The 15,202-nt window shown below is 44.6% G+C and overlaps 1 protein-coding gene and 1 pseudogene across 2 annotated transcripts; both read left to right on the top strand.

The window, feature by feature from the left end:
• The first annotated feature begins 538 nt into the window (after positions 1–538).
• Positions 539–7,743, top strand: LOC148659635 (E3 ubiquitin-protein ligase TRIM39-like). The gene is made up of 6 exons (XM_088633866.1): positions 539–1,254; positions 4,126–4,221; positions 4,367–4,600; positions 4,727–4,886; positions 5,206–5,265; positions 6,906–7,743. Exons 1-6 carry the CDS (start codon positions 664–666, stop codon positions 7,451–7,453), a joined length of 1,689 nt encoding a protein of 562 aa, XP_088489992.1. The 5' UTR covers positions 539–663; the 3' UTR covers positions 7,454–7,743.
• A 512-nt stretch (positions 7,744–8,255) lies between these two features.
• LOC148659634 (uncharacterized) lies at positions 8,256–13,463 on the top strand (annotated as a pseudogene). Its single transcript, XR_015939308.1, has 3 exons — positions 8,256–8,387; positions 10,526–10,614; positions 12,034–13,463. The product of XR_015939308.1 is annotated as an uncharacterized LOC148659634 (transcript).
• Positions 13,464–15,202: the final 1,739 nt, after the last annotated feature.

The raw sequence follows: 15,202 nt of genomic DNA, 5'->3' as shown, positions 1-15,202 counted from the left end.
GGACATACCCTGCTGGCCCACACACTGCAGGGCAGAGCCAGACAGCAGGCTGGGCTCACTGGCCTGGAGAGAGAGACACAGCAGGCTGGACTGCTCGCAGTAAGAGCTCACACCCGGACAGTGAAATCCTCTGCACCATGTGGAGCTGTGACAACCCTCTGTCAAACACAGCTGGAGGAGATCCTGGAGCCAAATAACTCACAACGATTAAACAGCTGGATGGACCAGCTGGCCTCCTCTTGTCTGTCACCATCATGCTCTGATCTTCTCATGCTGTGTGAGTGAGTTAGTATTTTATTGTTTTGATTATTGGGAACACAAACAACTGGATTGACTTCACCTGAGCAGCTACTGACATCGACGTTTATTAAAAAAACTTCTTTCTGTCAGTCCAAAATGACACAGAAAGTCACTTATCTTACAACCCCACACCTTCCCCAAACAACAACCACCAAAGCTGTTTCATAACTGCAGTTCTAAACCACTCCCCCTGACAACCCTAATCACACCAATAACAACCACACCCCCTAATAATCACACCCCTGCAGCTCTGTGCAGATCCAGGAAGTGAAACTCAGAGATCAGTTTCGTTTCACTAGAAACAGCCTCACTGCAGCTCCTTCTCTACTGCTCCTCTCTGTGCAGCTTTTACTTGTCAGAAAAATGGCAGAAGGCAGTATTTCAGTTTCTCAGGACCAGTTCAGCTGCTCAGTGTGTCTGGATTTGCTGAAGGATCCAGTGACTCTGCTCTGTGGACACAGTTACTGTATGGGCTGTATTAAGAACTGCTGGGATCAGGAAGATCAGACTGGGATATACAGCTGCCCCCAGTGCAGACAGACTTTCACTCCAAGACCTGATCTTCACAGAAACACCATCCTGGCTGAAGTGGTGGAGAAACTGAAGGAGACAGGGCTCAGTGGTCCTCCTCCTGCTCACAGTCCTGCTGGCCCTGGAGATGTGCTGTGTGATGTTTGCACTGGGAGACAGAGGGGAGCTGTGAAATCCTGTCTGGTGTGTCTGGCCTCTTACTGTCAGACTCACCTTGATCTACACAATGAGCTCAATCCAGGAAAAAAACACAAGCTGGTTGATGCCACAGGACAACTGCAGGAGAAGATCTGCTCCACTCATGACAAACTGCTGGAGGTCTATTGCCGTACTGATGAGAAGTGTGTTTGTTATCTCTGTCTACTGGATGAACACAGAGGCCATGATACTGTTTCAGCTGCAGCAGGAAGGACTGAGAAACAGGTGAGGACTTTGTGTCTGTTCATAAAGTGTCTAGTACAACATGTAAAAAGGATATTTAGTTTATTTGGGGGCTTTAAGTGATCTCTGGACTGTGTTTACTGTATCTGTAATGCTGGATCACGACTGTTGAGTCCTGCTCATGTACTCAGCTGTGATCCTCACTGGTTGTGTCTCTGAAGTGTCTCCTGTTCTTCTGTCTGTTGTTCATTATCTCCTCCTCCTCTCCTTCACTGTTTCCCTCTTTACTGTCCTCATGAAGCACCAGTGAACCTGTACAACTGCACACAGCACACTCAACACTTCTAGAACAGACTGCACCCTCATTAATGCACAACACACTCAACACCTCTAGAACAGACTGCACCCTCATTAATGCACAACACACTCAACACCTCTAGAACAGATTGCACCCTCATTAATGCACAACACACTCAACACCTCAAGAGGAGACTGCACCCTCAATAATGAAGTCCTGCTTTAATTTCAGCTCAATAGTATTAATATTTATAATAATAAACTCTATTTTTATATGATAGATTTAAAATGGCTTCTCAAAGCACTTTACAGAACACAAAAGGTAGAAGGTAGAAGGGGGTTTTGGAAAACAGTATAAAAGCAAAGAAGCAGAAACAGACCCAGTTAAATTAAAACCCTTCTGAAACAGAAGATTGTGAGTCTGGATTTGAAAGAGCTCAGGGAAGGTGACTCTATGACATCCACAGGGATAGAATTCCAGAGCTCTGGGCTGCAGCAGGAGAAGCCCTGTCACCCAGAGTGCTGGCTTGGGGGACAGACAGGAGACCAGAATTAGAAGAGTGAAGGTTGTGAGGTGGGGAGTAGGATGATAGTAACTCTGAGAGGTACTGAGGTGTCAAGCCATGCAGAGACTTTTAGGGGATCATGAGGACTTTGAAGTCAACATGAAACCTGATAGGAAGCCAGTGCAGGGACTTCGGGACAGGAGTAATGTGATCACTTGCACTAGACCTGGTCAGAATTCTGGCTGTCATATTCTGGACATACTGAAGTTTGTTCAGTGTGGGTTTAGATACCCCAGCGAGTGGAGTGTTACTGTAGTCAATATGAGTAAAGATGAAAGAGTTGACCAGCTTTTCAGCAACAATTAGATATAACATAGGACGCAGCCTGGCAGTATTTCTGAGGTGGAAGAATGATGTTTTGACAATTTGTTGCACATGTCAAGCCTGGATCAGATATCACCCCCAAGTTCTTCAATTTTGACTGTGACTCCAGTACAGTGTGATCCACAGATAAGGATACTGCATTGGTGTGCCAAGAAGCATGACTTCTGTCTTGCAGCAGTTTAAATGAAGGAAATTGAGAGTCGTCCATGTGTTTATCTCAGAGAAGCAATTAGAGCAGGGACATATCAGTGTCAGTTTAGTATGGATGTACTGTACTGCAGATTTGAGTATCATCAGAACTCATACATGCTGAAGGGTAGGGGCCCAGTGTCAACCCCTGAGGAAGACCAGACTTAATGAGTCCAATTTCAGAGCTACAATCGCCGAGAGAGACAGAGTGAAAGTGATCAGTGAGGTAAGACTGGAACCATTGAAGAGCAGTGTCAGAAACTCCAAACACAGTCTCAAGACAAGAAAGTGAGAGGTCATGGCTGACAGTGTTGAAAGCAGCACTGAGTTCAGTAAGAATGAGGACAGAAAGAGAACGAGAATCAGAAGCCGTTAGAAGATCGTTAGTGACTTTGACCAGGGCACTTTCTGTGCTGTGAAGTTGTCTGAAACCATATTGGAGTTCAAAGAGGATTATTTAACTGAAGTCTAACAGCACACTGTAAACTTTCTGAATGAAAAGGTAATGAAAGGGTATGAAAGTTGGAGAGAGGGTGAAAGTTGTTCAGGCTGTCCAGAGCCATGATTCTCTTTCTCACACAGGGGTAACAGCAGCAGTTGTGAAGCCACTGGTACCACATCAGTGCTCAAGGATTCATTTATTATATTGAGGACTATGGGGCAGAAAGCAGAGAAACAGGACTGAAATAAAGTGCTGGGAAGGGGATCTAATAGGCAGGTGGTGGATCTCAGACACATAAACCAGTGAACTGTGGTATAATACCTTCACCTGCTTTATTAAATACAAGACTCACGCTGGGCTCTGCTGGAGTCAATCTGACACAGAACATGTTTCCTTTTGTCCTCTGAAATGATCTGAATTTTCCCAGAAGCAGACAGGATGTGAGATGTGGTCGGACACAGGGTCTGCCTGGTCCAGAAACTCATCCAGCGGTCAAGCACGTCAGCCACAGGGTCTCCTCTGACCACTCAGAGAAACTAGTGGCAACAAGGCTCATCAGCACTGCTGTAGTCCTCTGTTTTGAGATGCCGAGAGCAGTCAGGACACTAGTGTATATTGAGATGAATGAAATCTGAAATCTCTAGATTATGAAGGAACAAGTAATAGGTTTATTCTTCTTCAGGTGTGAGAAGGCTCCACGGCCGAAACGTTGTGTTTTCTTTCTTCTTTTTTTCAGTATGGAATAAACCTATTGCTTGTTCCTTTGCAGCCTACGCATGCTGATGCAGCTCCCCACCTGAACTATCTCTAGATGATGTTTCATATATAATTTGAAACACAATTATCTTGTTTTTTCATTTCACCTCACATACAGATGTGCAGACCCAGGTGTCAGGTGTCTGCTGCGCTGCACACGCTGCCGGTGTAGATTAGACATGAAACAGGAGCATGTCAGACAGGACCAGGAAACACATCTCGTGTGGATAAGACATCAGGGATACAGAGTGTGGATTTCCCAGGGTGACTCTAAGGGGTGTCTCTGTGATGTGATTCTCTTACAGCAGAAATGTCCTGAGTGTCTCTGTTTCTCCACAGAAGCAGCTGGGGGAGACACAGACACAAACCCAGCAGAGACTCCAGGAGAGAGAGAAGGAGCTGCAGGAGCTGAGACAGGCTGTGGAGTCACTCAGAGTGGGTATTCACCAGATAAGTGGACACAAAGACACACATTTCCACAGCTGGACACTGGACAGTACCCTTTGGAAACAGAGCATACAGCATAATGTAGTTTGAGTGTTATCCTGTGTAATAATCCACTGTGTGTCTCCTCCCTCAGAGCTCTGCACACACAGCAGTACAGGACACTGACAGGATCTTTACTGAGCTGATCCGCTCCATTGAGAGAACACGCTCTGAGGTCACAGAGCTGATCAGAGCTCAAGAGAGGGCTGCAGTGAGTCAGGCTGAAGGACTTCTAGAGCGACTGGAGAAGGAGATCACTGAGCTGAAGAGGAGAGACACTGAGCTGAACCAGCTCTCACACACAGAGGATCACATCCATTTCCTCCAGGTAACATCACTGCTCTGTGACTCTGCAGTACAGAAGGGTGTCTCTCACACAGAGCTGCTCCTGGCTTCTCCTCAGGAATGTGTGCTGTGTTTGACTGGAAACTCCTCTTTCTCTTCCCTGCTGCAGGGTTTCCAGTCTGTCTGTGTCCCTCCTGGAGCTGGAGACTCACCCAGCATCCCTGTCTGTCCACACTTCTCTCCTGAGGCAGTGAGGAGAGCTGTCTCTGGACTGAAAGAGCGACTGGAGGATCTCTGCAAGAAGGAATCAATAAAGATTTCCACAACAGGTTAGTAGAGAAACACACTGATGTCTTTCTGGATAGCTTATATATTTCCTGTTTCTCTCTTATATTGTCAATGGATTTTTTGTGCAGTGACTGTATTTATCAGAGCAGCTTATCAGTCAATGATTCAAATTCTAGGTGAAATGTCTTAAAATCTCCAGTCTCACAAATCTTTATGACAGTAAGTGTGTTGTTATATTGTGCTGTATATAGTTTAACAAGAACATTTTAATTGGGGCTACAGTCCCAGTCCAGTAGAACATGTTATTCCTGTTACTCTGTTACTGCAGCCCTGATGAGACATTTCTCTGTGTCTCCCCAGTGACTGAAGTCTACAGTCTGCTGACTCCAGAGCCCGGGTCCAGAGCACAGCTTTTACACTGTGAGTCTGTTTTCACAACAGTTCCCCTCTGAAATATACCTGGAGCTCAAACACACAGCAGGAACAGTGATACAGAAACTGATACACACTCTGACACACACACTGATTCACACTCTGATACATGCTGATACACGTCTGAATTCAGAAAGTCAAGCTTGCAGACAGTCACTCTGTGTGGATCAGAGACACACTGTGTCAAACACACAGATGGACACAGAAGTTCCAGTGGGTGTAGTTTATTTAAGAAAATGCACTTTATTACAACAATGTGCAGTGCACAGTGCTTACAGAGAATACAATTGTGACAACAACTCTTCTACGGAATTTAAATCGTCTCAAAAAGAGTGATTGTCCATTATCAATCATTCTATTTTGCAAGTGGTCAGTAAGTCTCATCCACAGGACAGCACCTGTTTACAGTATCATGTCCCCATCGGTATACTGGGGAATTAGGACCCACAAGGACTGCAGGGTGAGAGCACTCCCTGTTGGCCCCACTCACACCTCTTCCAGCAGCAGCCTTAGTTTTTTCCAGGAGGTCTCCCATCCACATACTGACCAGGCTCACACCTGCTGAGCTGCAGTGGGCTGCCAGTTGTGAGTTGCAGAGTGATATGGCTGCTGGTGTTTTTATCAATTCATGTAGGTGACTGTGTCAGCCTTTCTAGGCTCCAGGAGTCCAAAAATAAGAGCTGATAAGAATATCTTTGATCTTCACTAGATTGACAGGCAGACAGGCAAAGGGGAGTATTTACTCAGTATTAAGTATTAATAGTTTACACTGAAGTATTAAGTATGAGGAGAGTATTAAGTCAGTATTCATTAGTCATGCGAATAAAGCTTCTTGAATCGATTAAAACCCCCATTCGCTCTGGGCATGTATAAGCCCCGCCCCCGTCTCTCGGTGGTCAGAGCTCACTGATTGACAGCTGGTGTGCCCTATCAGAGAGGCGGACAGTGAGCGCGAGCAGTCTGAAGTCAGTATGAGCGCCTCTGTTTCTCTCGTCTTTCTGGATGTATTATTTCTGCTTTAAATTGAATATTTTGGATATTTCTTCGCATTTTCAAAGTAAGTGGGAAGGCTTTCTTATATTTCAGCAAGGGTTTGCTTTCTCCATTATATTTTTTTTCTGTAAAAACGAGCAGTATACAGTCTTTGAATTTAGCACTTTTTTATTCTGTGTCGTCAGGAAAATGGTCTCAGAGAAGATGAACGAGCTGCTGAACTGGGATTTGAAATAAACCGGTTTAACAGACAGGCTGTCCAGTTTCTTACAGTATACAGGTCGCTGTGGTGGGTTGTGAAGTGTTTGAAAGCGAGTGGTCGGGCTGTAGTTTCTCCTGCAGTCCGGTCGGTAATGTGTTTATTAATAATGTCGTTTAAAAAAATAAAGTTTCATCGCTGTGAAAACAAGTGTTTAATGTTTGTATTTAGAGGATATTGGGATCAGTCCCATGTGTAACACTAGTGAAACAGTGAAGAAGATGTCGTTTCTCTGGAAGGGAAGAGCAGTCATTAGTAATTGACTGGTGTTTCTCTCTCGGTGTGTTTGGGCACAAAGACATTTCACAGTCTGATGGAGTTGAGTTGGACTGTGATCGGCAGGAGCCTGTTGTGATGTTTGTGTTTTATTCCCCAGCTGCTGTGACTCTGGACCCTGATACAGCTCACTGTGGGCTCAGCCTGTCTGAGGATGGGAAGAGAGTGAGACGGGGACAGAGGAAGAGTCTCTCTGACAATCCTCACAGGTTTGATCAGAGGATCTGTGTCGTGAGCAGGGAGGCCTTCACCTCAGGGAGACACTACTGGGAGGTGGAGGTGAATGACAGCTGGAGAATAGGAGTGACCAGAGAGTCTGCAGAGAGGAAAGGGGGGATCAGCTTCTCTCCCCAGCGGGGTTACTGGTGTCTGTACTCTGACCCTGATGGTTTCTCTGCTCTCACTGACCCTGAGACCCCTCTCCCCCTCAGTCTGCGGCCCAGGAAGCTGGGGGTGTGTGTGGATATTGAGGAGAGGAAGGTCTCCTTTTACACAGTGGGGTCCAGAGCTCATGTCTACACTTTCACTGACATGGTCTTCCCTCAGGGGGAGAAGATCTATCCTGTCTTCTGGACTCTGGATTCAGATAAAGACCTTGAGCTGCTGCCTGCTGTCAGTGTGGAGATTAAACCCGTCACTGACTCATGAACACAGGCTGACTCTCTCCCAGCTCTCTGTCCACTGCTCACACTGGGAGACGGGTTTACTGACGGGCAGTGAGGTGAGGTCAGAAATATAGTAGTAATTGTAGAAATGATGTTGTGTCGTGTTTAATTTTTTTTATTTACTATAACACATTTAAACGGGGAAAATACCATAACGAGAGAGGGCGAGATAACGCGCTACCAGCCTGCTGTACTCCTAACTTGTAAATATCTCTGGAAACCCTGCTGTGTTTTTTTTTCTAATTTTTGAGAAAATAAATTTTAAAAATGAAATCCCGTGTGAGTCTCTCTTGCGCGCGCCGGTGATCGTGAAGCTGCCAGAACGGGGAGGGACCCGCTGACGTCACCACAACAGGAGGAATAGGGACTGTGACGCAAACAGGAAGTGGCTAAGGGTGGTTGTGGGAGTTGTAGTTTATCACCAGCGCTGTGTCTGTGAGCAGCTCCAGCCAGTCTAATACCCGGCTCCCTTTAATACAGGGATACATGACTATATTCGGTATTTTATGTTCGTTTGGGGTTTATTTTTACTGTGGTGGTTTGTGAGAGACGTTTTATTTGATCTCTGATCGTGATCCAGGGAAAAGTGGATGCTTCTTTCTAGTCTTTTCTTTATTTTATTTCCCAATGAAGTTTGGTAATGGGCCAGTGAAAGCTCCGCTTTCCTTCATATGAAGCCCAAAAGTTTGTTGGTAGCGGCGAGTTTTTTTCTTCACGGACAGAAACTTGGGCTCTGTGTCAGTCTTGTGTTCTGTCCTGCCATTTGGATATTTCATGTGGACGATTCTCTGTCCACAGAGGGACTGTGTCGTGAGAGGTAGTTTTAACACACTCCCTTGTGCGCTGGTTAGTGTGGTAATTGTGAGACGCTCCCTAGAGCAAGCGGGTTAGAAGATGGCGACAGACCTGCTGTTCTAGTAAGAAGTGAAGTTAAACTCATTCCTGGTGTTGTGTTCAGCTGTGTTTAATATATATAAACTAACCTGAAACACGAGAGACTGCACCGGGAGATTACTGCACTGCTTCGGCAGTTTGTGTATTCAACATCATTATCTGAGGGATTATTTGTGAAACTTTGGCATGTAGAATATATAAATATATTTCATTTCGCTTATTTTAGTTCCTCTGTATTGGAACAAAACGCGCTACAATTAAAAATTGTTCGCTTCGTGACGCAGTGCTGTACTGCGGGAAAACACTGTTGACAAAATGAGTATCAAACTTAGAGCTGTTCAGTTATTCTCTTAGAAATACATTTTATTATGCACATAAATTAAACCGCTTGACTAAAATTTCTCTATGACTACAATGTGGTAAAAACAATGTTGGTGGTGTTTCATCACCACCATTAACATCTGTGGTGATGAAATGCCCGGAGAAGCTGGTGTTGTCACACATCAACTCCTCCATCACAGAGTCCCTGGACCCCTTGCAGTTCGCCTACCAGAACAACACATCAGTGGATGATGCTGTCTCCCTGGCTCTGCATACTATGGAAGCCCGTTTCCGCCAGGGAGTAAAAAAAAAACGCGCTATGGTATCTCAGAATTGCGATTTAGCAACTCAGAATTGCGACTTAGCAACTCAGAATTCCGACTTCAAGTCTCACAGTTTTGACGTCACTTCTGGCGCCAGCAATGAAAGTACAGTAGGTTGCTCATCTGGCGTAGGAAATCCACTGTTCACAATTCAATCCAGGTACAGCGCCACATTCTACTGATACCTTCATACAATTCACAGACTTAAATAACGTCTGCGTAAACTGTACATAGACTAACGTAGCTAAGTAAAAAAAAATCACATGCAAGAGCTACTTGGATGGTTTTGGTTGATCGATTTAACCTTTCCAAGTGCGACCTAATTAATGAGGCAAAACTAACAGTAGGCCTATACTCTTGTGGGGGTTTCGTCCGTTTGTACAAGGCAGCTCCTGCAAACACTTTACCAGCAGCTATTTCAGCACAGTAACACAGCTTTGGACCCATATGAGCGAGGATGGTGCTATGAGCTTCTACGCGAGTCAATCTGGGGTCGCCTATTCACGATCAAAACATAAATTTGCTTCGATACAATTAATGAAACCCGTAACAATACAGACATACATTAAAGGGAACGTCTTTTATTATTTTTGTTTACTCTCCCCCTTTGTACGTTAAGAGATTTGATATGCTTATTTATTTTCAATATCCTTCCAATAATGTACTTGGCCAAACCCCAGTATCTCTCCGTCTAATTGCTCGGATACAATTCTGTGATTGCGTATCTCTCAGAAACATACCAGGATCACAAGCATGTTTATGTTGACTAAACATGATCAGGCGACATTTAACTGTCGCAAACGTCTTGCCATGGGAGCGGTCCGTGTGTCTCCCGAGCCGGACTTTGATAGGCACAACGGTCTCATTTTTACAAACCCTCCATCCGGTCTTTTCGGCTTCCTAAGGCTGTAAATTACCAAGTGACACGCACAAAACAGCCGTGATCATAATGAAGACATTCGTGCGTGTTTGGTAACAATTCCAAAACTTAGTTATATCAATTTTTGGTTTACAGAACATGTTTTTACAGCTGTGGTTTGATTCAGCTTTCTGTAACTTTTTGATAAGTTAGCTGCTCTTAAGATGATTACAAGGTAGAGTAGGTTAAAACTAGTCACTAGGTTAGTATTGACCAACCCTCTTTCAGGAGATATAACTTTCTGCAGAGTTTAGACTGTTTCAAATCTGTATCTTTGAGCTCAGGCTAACCGGGTGTTCTATAGATGGTGATTAGTTGAGTGAGGTGCTGCCTGTGTATGCATACTGTATGTGACTAGTCAGATTAAGTTGAAAAGCCTACTCTACATTTGTCATTCACATACCCTTGGGGTGTGACCTACTGTATGTGCATCCTGTGAATGCAAATGTGTGGCGAGTGTTGGTCATCGTTGCCTGTCCTGGACTACTTCTAAATGTACTGTAATGCATACTGTTGGAGTCTGGGCAAACAGGAGGCTAGGTAATTACACTATGCTAACTAATCAATACTGCACCACTGTCCCATGTGTGCTTCCTAGGCCACAATTGCAGGATGGAGGATCTTATCGATTTCCTCAGGGAGAGGGACATTCCAGAGTCCACTATCGAAAAAATGAAGGAAGAAAAGGTAGTTAACAGAATGAATGTGTTCATGTTTATTATAACTAACTCCCACTGACCTACTGTAGATATTAACAGCACTTTCAGTACTGTGAAAAGTCAGAGACCACCCTTTCGATTATTTCATTTCCAGTCAAAACGGTCATTAAGTGCAATTGATTTATTTTTCAATGTCAGGAATTATTCCAGGAAACATATATTTAACACAAAATTACACAAAAGCATCCACAACTAAGTATAATGTCAAATCTTTCATTGTTTAGCGTGTCCACCCTTTGCCTTTATTACAGCTTCCATTATTTACAGGAGACTTTCTTTGAGTTTTTCAAATAAATCCACTGGGATATTTTTTCATGCTTCCTGTAAACACCTCCAAAGTTCAGTCTTAGAAGTTGGTTGTCTTTTCTGCTTCTGCTGGTTCAAATCCAAATCCACTCTGTAACTCATCGTCCATAAAACCTTACTTATCTCAAGTGTCCAGTTTTGGTGTTCTAGGGCAAATTTTCTTCTCTTTTGTCTTATTTCCTTTTCAAATAGTGACTTTTTGACAGATACACACCCCTTCAGACCCATAGCATTGTGTTGTCTTCTTACAATGGAAGTATTGACAGAAACACTTGTGGATTTTTTTCAGATCTGATGCAAGAGTGATCAAAACGTTAACTTCTGTCTATGTGATGGTGATGTTCTCAGTGGTCTACCAGGCCTTGCACGATTGTTAGGAGTCCCATTTTCTCTATATATTGTAGTAATTTTTATCTCCAGTTTTGGAAACTTGTTTTTCACTTATTTTCCTTTGGCTTATATTTTCCTAATGCAAGTGAACTATCTTTATAGCTAATCTCATCAGAAATATCGCCTCTTGCCATTTCAGATGCACATGACAAAGACATGTGCAAGGCAGCTATGGTGTGTTTGGGTAGTTGTTTGAATGTTAGTGTCACTTTTAATGGAAAGTGTTCTAATATAATGTCAGTGACAGTTTTGGGATCAACTTGTGTTGGGAGGACACAGCTGTAACTTGTTTGATTGGATGGATGGAAGACTTAAAGTGCCAGAAGGGTGCACAAAAGTAAAGAGTGGGCAAATTAAATACTGATAGATTTGATATTATATTTAGTGTACTCTTCTGTCAAATATATGTTTCTTGCATTATTTTCTGACACCAAAAACTAAACAATTTGCACTGAATGGCTGTTTGAACTGGAAATTAAATAAATGCAAGGGTGGTCTCTGACTTCTGCACACTACTGTACAGTATATTGATATTTTCACATATTGTAGATTTTTTCACTTCATACAGTACCTCCACAATCCCGAATGGACTTTTTCCTTAAACCAGTATCAGCATATTGATCCACATAAAATGATGCTTTAGGTATGGTATTTTGAAACTGAAAATTGATAATACACTATTCATATTTAGATTGATGCCCGTGTCCTGATGTTAATGACAGATGAACAGACGAGGAATTAATTGCCGTCTTATGGAGACAGATTGGCAGTGATGGGATATTGTAGGAGACACGAAAAAGAGCCCAACAGTAGGAAATCAAAGCTTTTTGACAGACTGAAGTCAAAACTGAATAAAAGAAAAAAGTGTAAGCATCCAGAAAATATCACTCCTCATCAAGAGGTGAACACACAGAGGAAAGTAAGGAAAGTGGAGTTGGGCTGGATGCTGTATGAGGAAGGAGAAGGAGGCTTTATCCAGGTGAGAACCAAAAAGGGTGGTGGAACACGAAAGTTAAGTGTTTCAAAGCACTGGAAAAAAAAGACCTCATAGCGGAGGCAATAAGTTTGTTTTTCCCAGATGGAAAGAATGCACATGGAAATATTTCTGAGTTTGAGGTGGATCTGACAAATTATCAAGACGTTTCCTTAGATGAGGACAGTACAGTGGGAGCTCTATATGAAGCCTCAAAGTTAACTATCATGAGGTTCTATCTGTCAACCAAAAAGAAACACGACAGTGGTGGTGTGGAGACACAGCAAGAATCAAACACTGCAGGTCCCTCACAGGAAAACACACAGGAGTTTCCCTCTACAGACTCACAGATTGATCCAGCGTTGGAATTAGAAACATTAGATGTCATCTATGTTGGAAATACTGGAAATGATTTGAACTTAGGCAGTGATGACGTGGCACAATTTCATCCTGCAGATGTCACAGACGATTCCAGTTTAGCTCAGCAAAGTTCTACCATGTGTACTGGGGAAAATGTGGAGGATAGCAATATCATTACAATTTTCAATGGAGACCTCTCTGAGATGGGAGAACAAAGTCTAGAAGACACTTTGCCTCTGGCACAAGAACTCAGGGAACCAGACAAAAAAATCCTTGTTGTCCATCGCAGCCAGATACTATCTGAGCTTATTGAACATTTCACTGATGAACGCCTTTCATATACTCAATCAGAAATTCAAGTAAAGCTTCTACTACCAAATGGGCAGTATGAGAATGGATATGATGATAGAGGCGTTCTCAGAGATTGCCTCTCTGAATTCTGGCATGAATTCTATGAACAATGTACAACAGGCAGCACTTTCAAGATACCATTTCTCCGACATGACTATGGCAAAAAAAAGTGGCAGAGTATAGGTAAAATTATTTCTTTTGGTTGGCAGAAAGAGAAGTATTTGCCCATCAAGCTTGCTCCTGTAATCTTGGAACAGGCAGCTCTTGGATATGTGAAGAGTGATCTTGTTGACAATTTTCTAAAGTAAAGTATGTCTCAGAATCTGACCGTTATACCTTGGAATGTTGTCGCAGAGACTTCAACAGTTCTGACCAAGATGAATTACTGGAAATCTTGGACAACTACAGCTGCCGAAGAATGCCAAATGCACACAACACTGAACAGATTCTGCAAGAACTGGCTCACAAAACCCTTATTCAAGAGCCTGCTTATGTTATCGAACAGTGTGAAAGTGTACTCGCTCCCCTCAGCAAAGCCCTTGAGGAAATTGAAACTGTGTATGAAAACTTGCAGCCAACGGCAAGGAAAATCATACGGTCACTGAAGTTTCCCTGCACAATGAATGCACAGGAAAAGGAAATATCAAAGCATATTACAACATACAGTATCAAAAGCTATAAAACGCTTTACTGTGTCTTTGTATCAGTGCAATAAAACCGAACTGTCTGACACTGCTGTAGATTGGGATAATGGAGAGAGATGAACTGATGAAGTTTTATTCTGGTTCAGGGAGGAGTTATTAGGGCACTGTAGCTCCTGTACTCTTGAACTTCCTAGTGAGGACTGCAGCTCTCTTTCACTGCTAGTGCCACACCTGTCCTTGCGAAGGGCAGAGTCAGAAAACGTTATTTTGAGAGAAAACAAGGGAACGATTTAGCCTTTTCGTGCTCACGCAGTGTAAATCGTTCCCTCGATATTTCACTTTTTTTCTTCCTACCGATGGTCCCCTCCCGGGCTCTGGAAAAGACCACCCCATGAGCCGGGCTGTGGGGGTTGTTGCGAGGGATACCCGGTTTCTAATGTACAAGCATGACCCTCTGGCGAGGGTGCTGGGTCTCAGATCAGGTGGCGGAAGTGTAAAATCGCCCCATCCTGTCAATATGATGGGCGGTTTATCACCAGGCGTGTCTATACACAGAAATCATAGAACACCAGTTCATAGGCGGCGTCTAGGCGCCGCTTCTGCGTTGCGTGCCTTTCAAAGGCGTGGATGGCGAATTCGTCATGGTTTCGCATGACAAGCCCCACTGCGTGCTGGTGAGCATCGATCAGTTTAAAACACCATCGCTCTCGAAATAAAGACGGATCGAAACGAGCAGGTGTCATTTCATCTGAAAGCATGATGGTCTCTCTCTCCGTACCCCCCTCTCTCTCTAACCCTGTGTGTGTGTGTGTGTGTGTAGCACTCTAACCCGTCCCTGTGTGTGCGTGTGTGCGTTAGTGTAGGTGCAGGCCAAAATGGCAGTCAGCAGGAGCGTTCCCTCAAACCCCCTTCGCCTGTGAACACGACACCGTGTGTCTTCCTGTCTCTCTCTGTTCACGGGCGGGCCAATCCCCAAGCAGCCTCTTCAGCCCGACTTCCGGAGCGGAGAGCTCTCCCCTGGCGGACACAGCCGGGAAGCGTCTGGGAGACGAGCCCCTGCCGGGGGACCGCGGGGAGCACGCCGGGGGGGGGGGACACTGCTCGCTTTCCCCCTCAGCGCCGGACCAGGAGGGCACAGGGCATCATCCCCTGATCGAAACGGGGTCACCCGAGCGCTGGGACGCGCCTCGCGCAGGCCTTACCCGCCACAGTCGACACGGTCGGGTTCGAGCGCCGGGAAGCTGCCCCCCCCACCCCCCTGCAGACAGCACAAACGAAGAAACCCCCCCTCCTTCGTCAGCGCTGCGCTCGTGTGCCGTTGAAGGTGGCGTCGGCGCTGCTGTCGTTCCCCAGATGTAGCGCCTTGTCGTTTCGGGGTCGTGACGTCACTCATCGCCCCCACAACCTCATAGGGGAACTGGACCGGTCTCACTCATCAGTGCCAGGTCAGACGTCAATCGTTAGACGTTATATCTCGGGAACGAGAGCAGCAGGGAAGTTACTTTCACCGGCACAAGCGCAGCGCTCGCGCA

Source organism: Lepisosteus platostomus, chromosome 6 (assembly GCF_059453375.1).
Source record: "Lepisosteus platostomus isolate fLepPlt1 chromosome 6, fLepPlt1.hap1, whole genome shotgun sequence".
NCBI classification, from domain to species: Eukaryota; Metazoa; Chordata; class Actinopteri; order Semionotiformes; family Lepisosteidae; genus Lepisosteus; species Lepisosteus platostomus.
This window is presented reverse-complemented; position numbering and strand designations above follow the sequence as displayed.

Bases quoted from the DNA above. Each gene is read 5' to 3' on its own strand.
- LOC148659635 (XM_088633866.1), top strand. From the start codon at position 664: ATGGCAGAAGGCAGTATTTCAGTTTCTCAGGACCAGTTCAGCTGCTCA. The intron at 4,601-4,726 runs GTAACATCACTG...TCCCTGCTGCAG, and splicing joins ATCACATCCATTTCCTCCAG to GGTTTCCAGTCTGTCTGTGT. The intron at 5,266-6,905 runs GTGAGTCTGTTT...TTTATTCCCCAG, and splicing joins CAGAGCACAGCTTTTACACT to CTGCTGTGACTCTGGACCCT.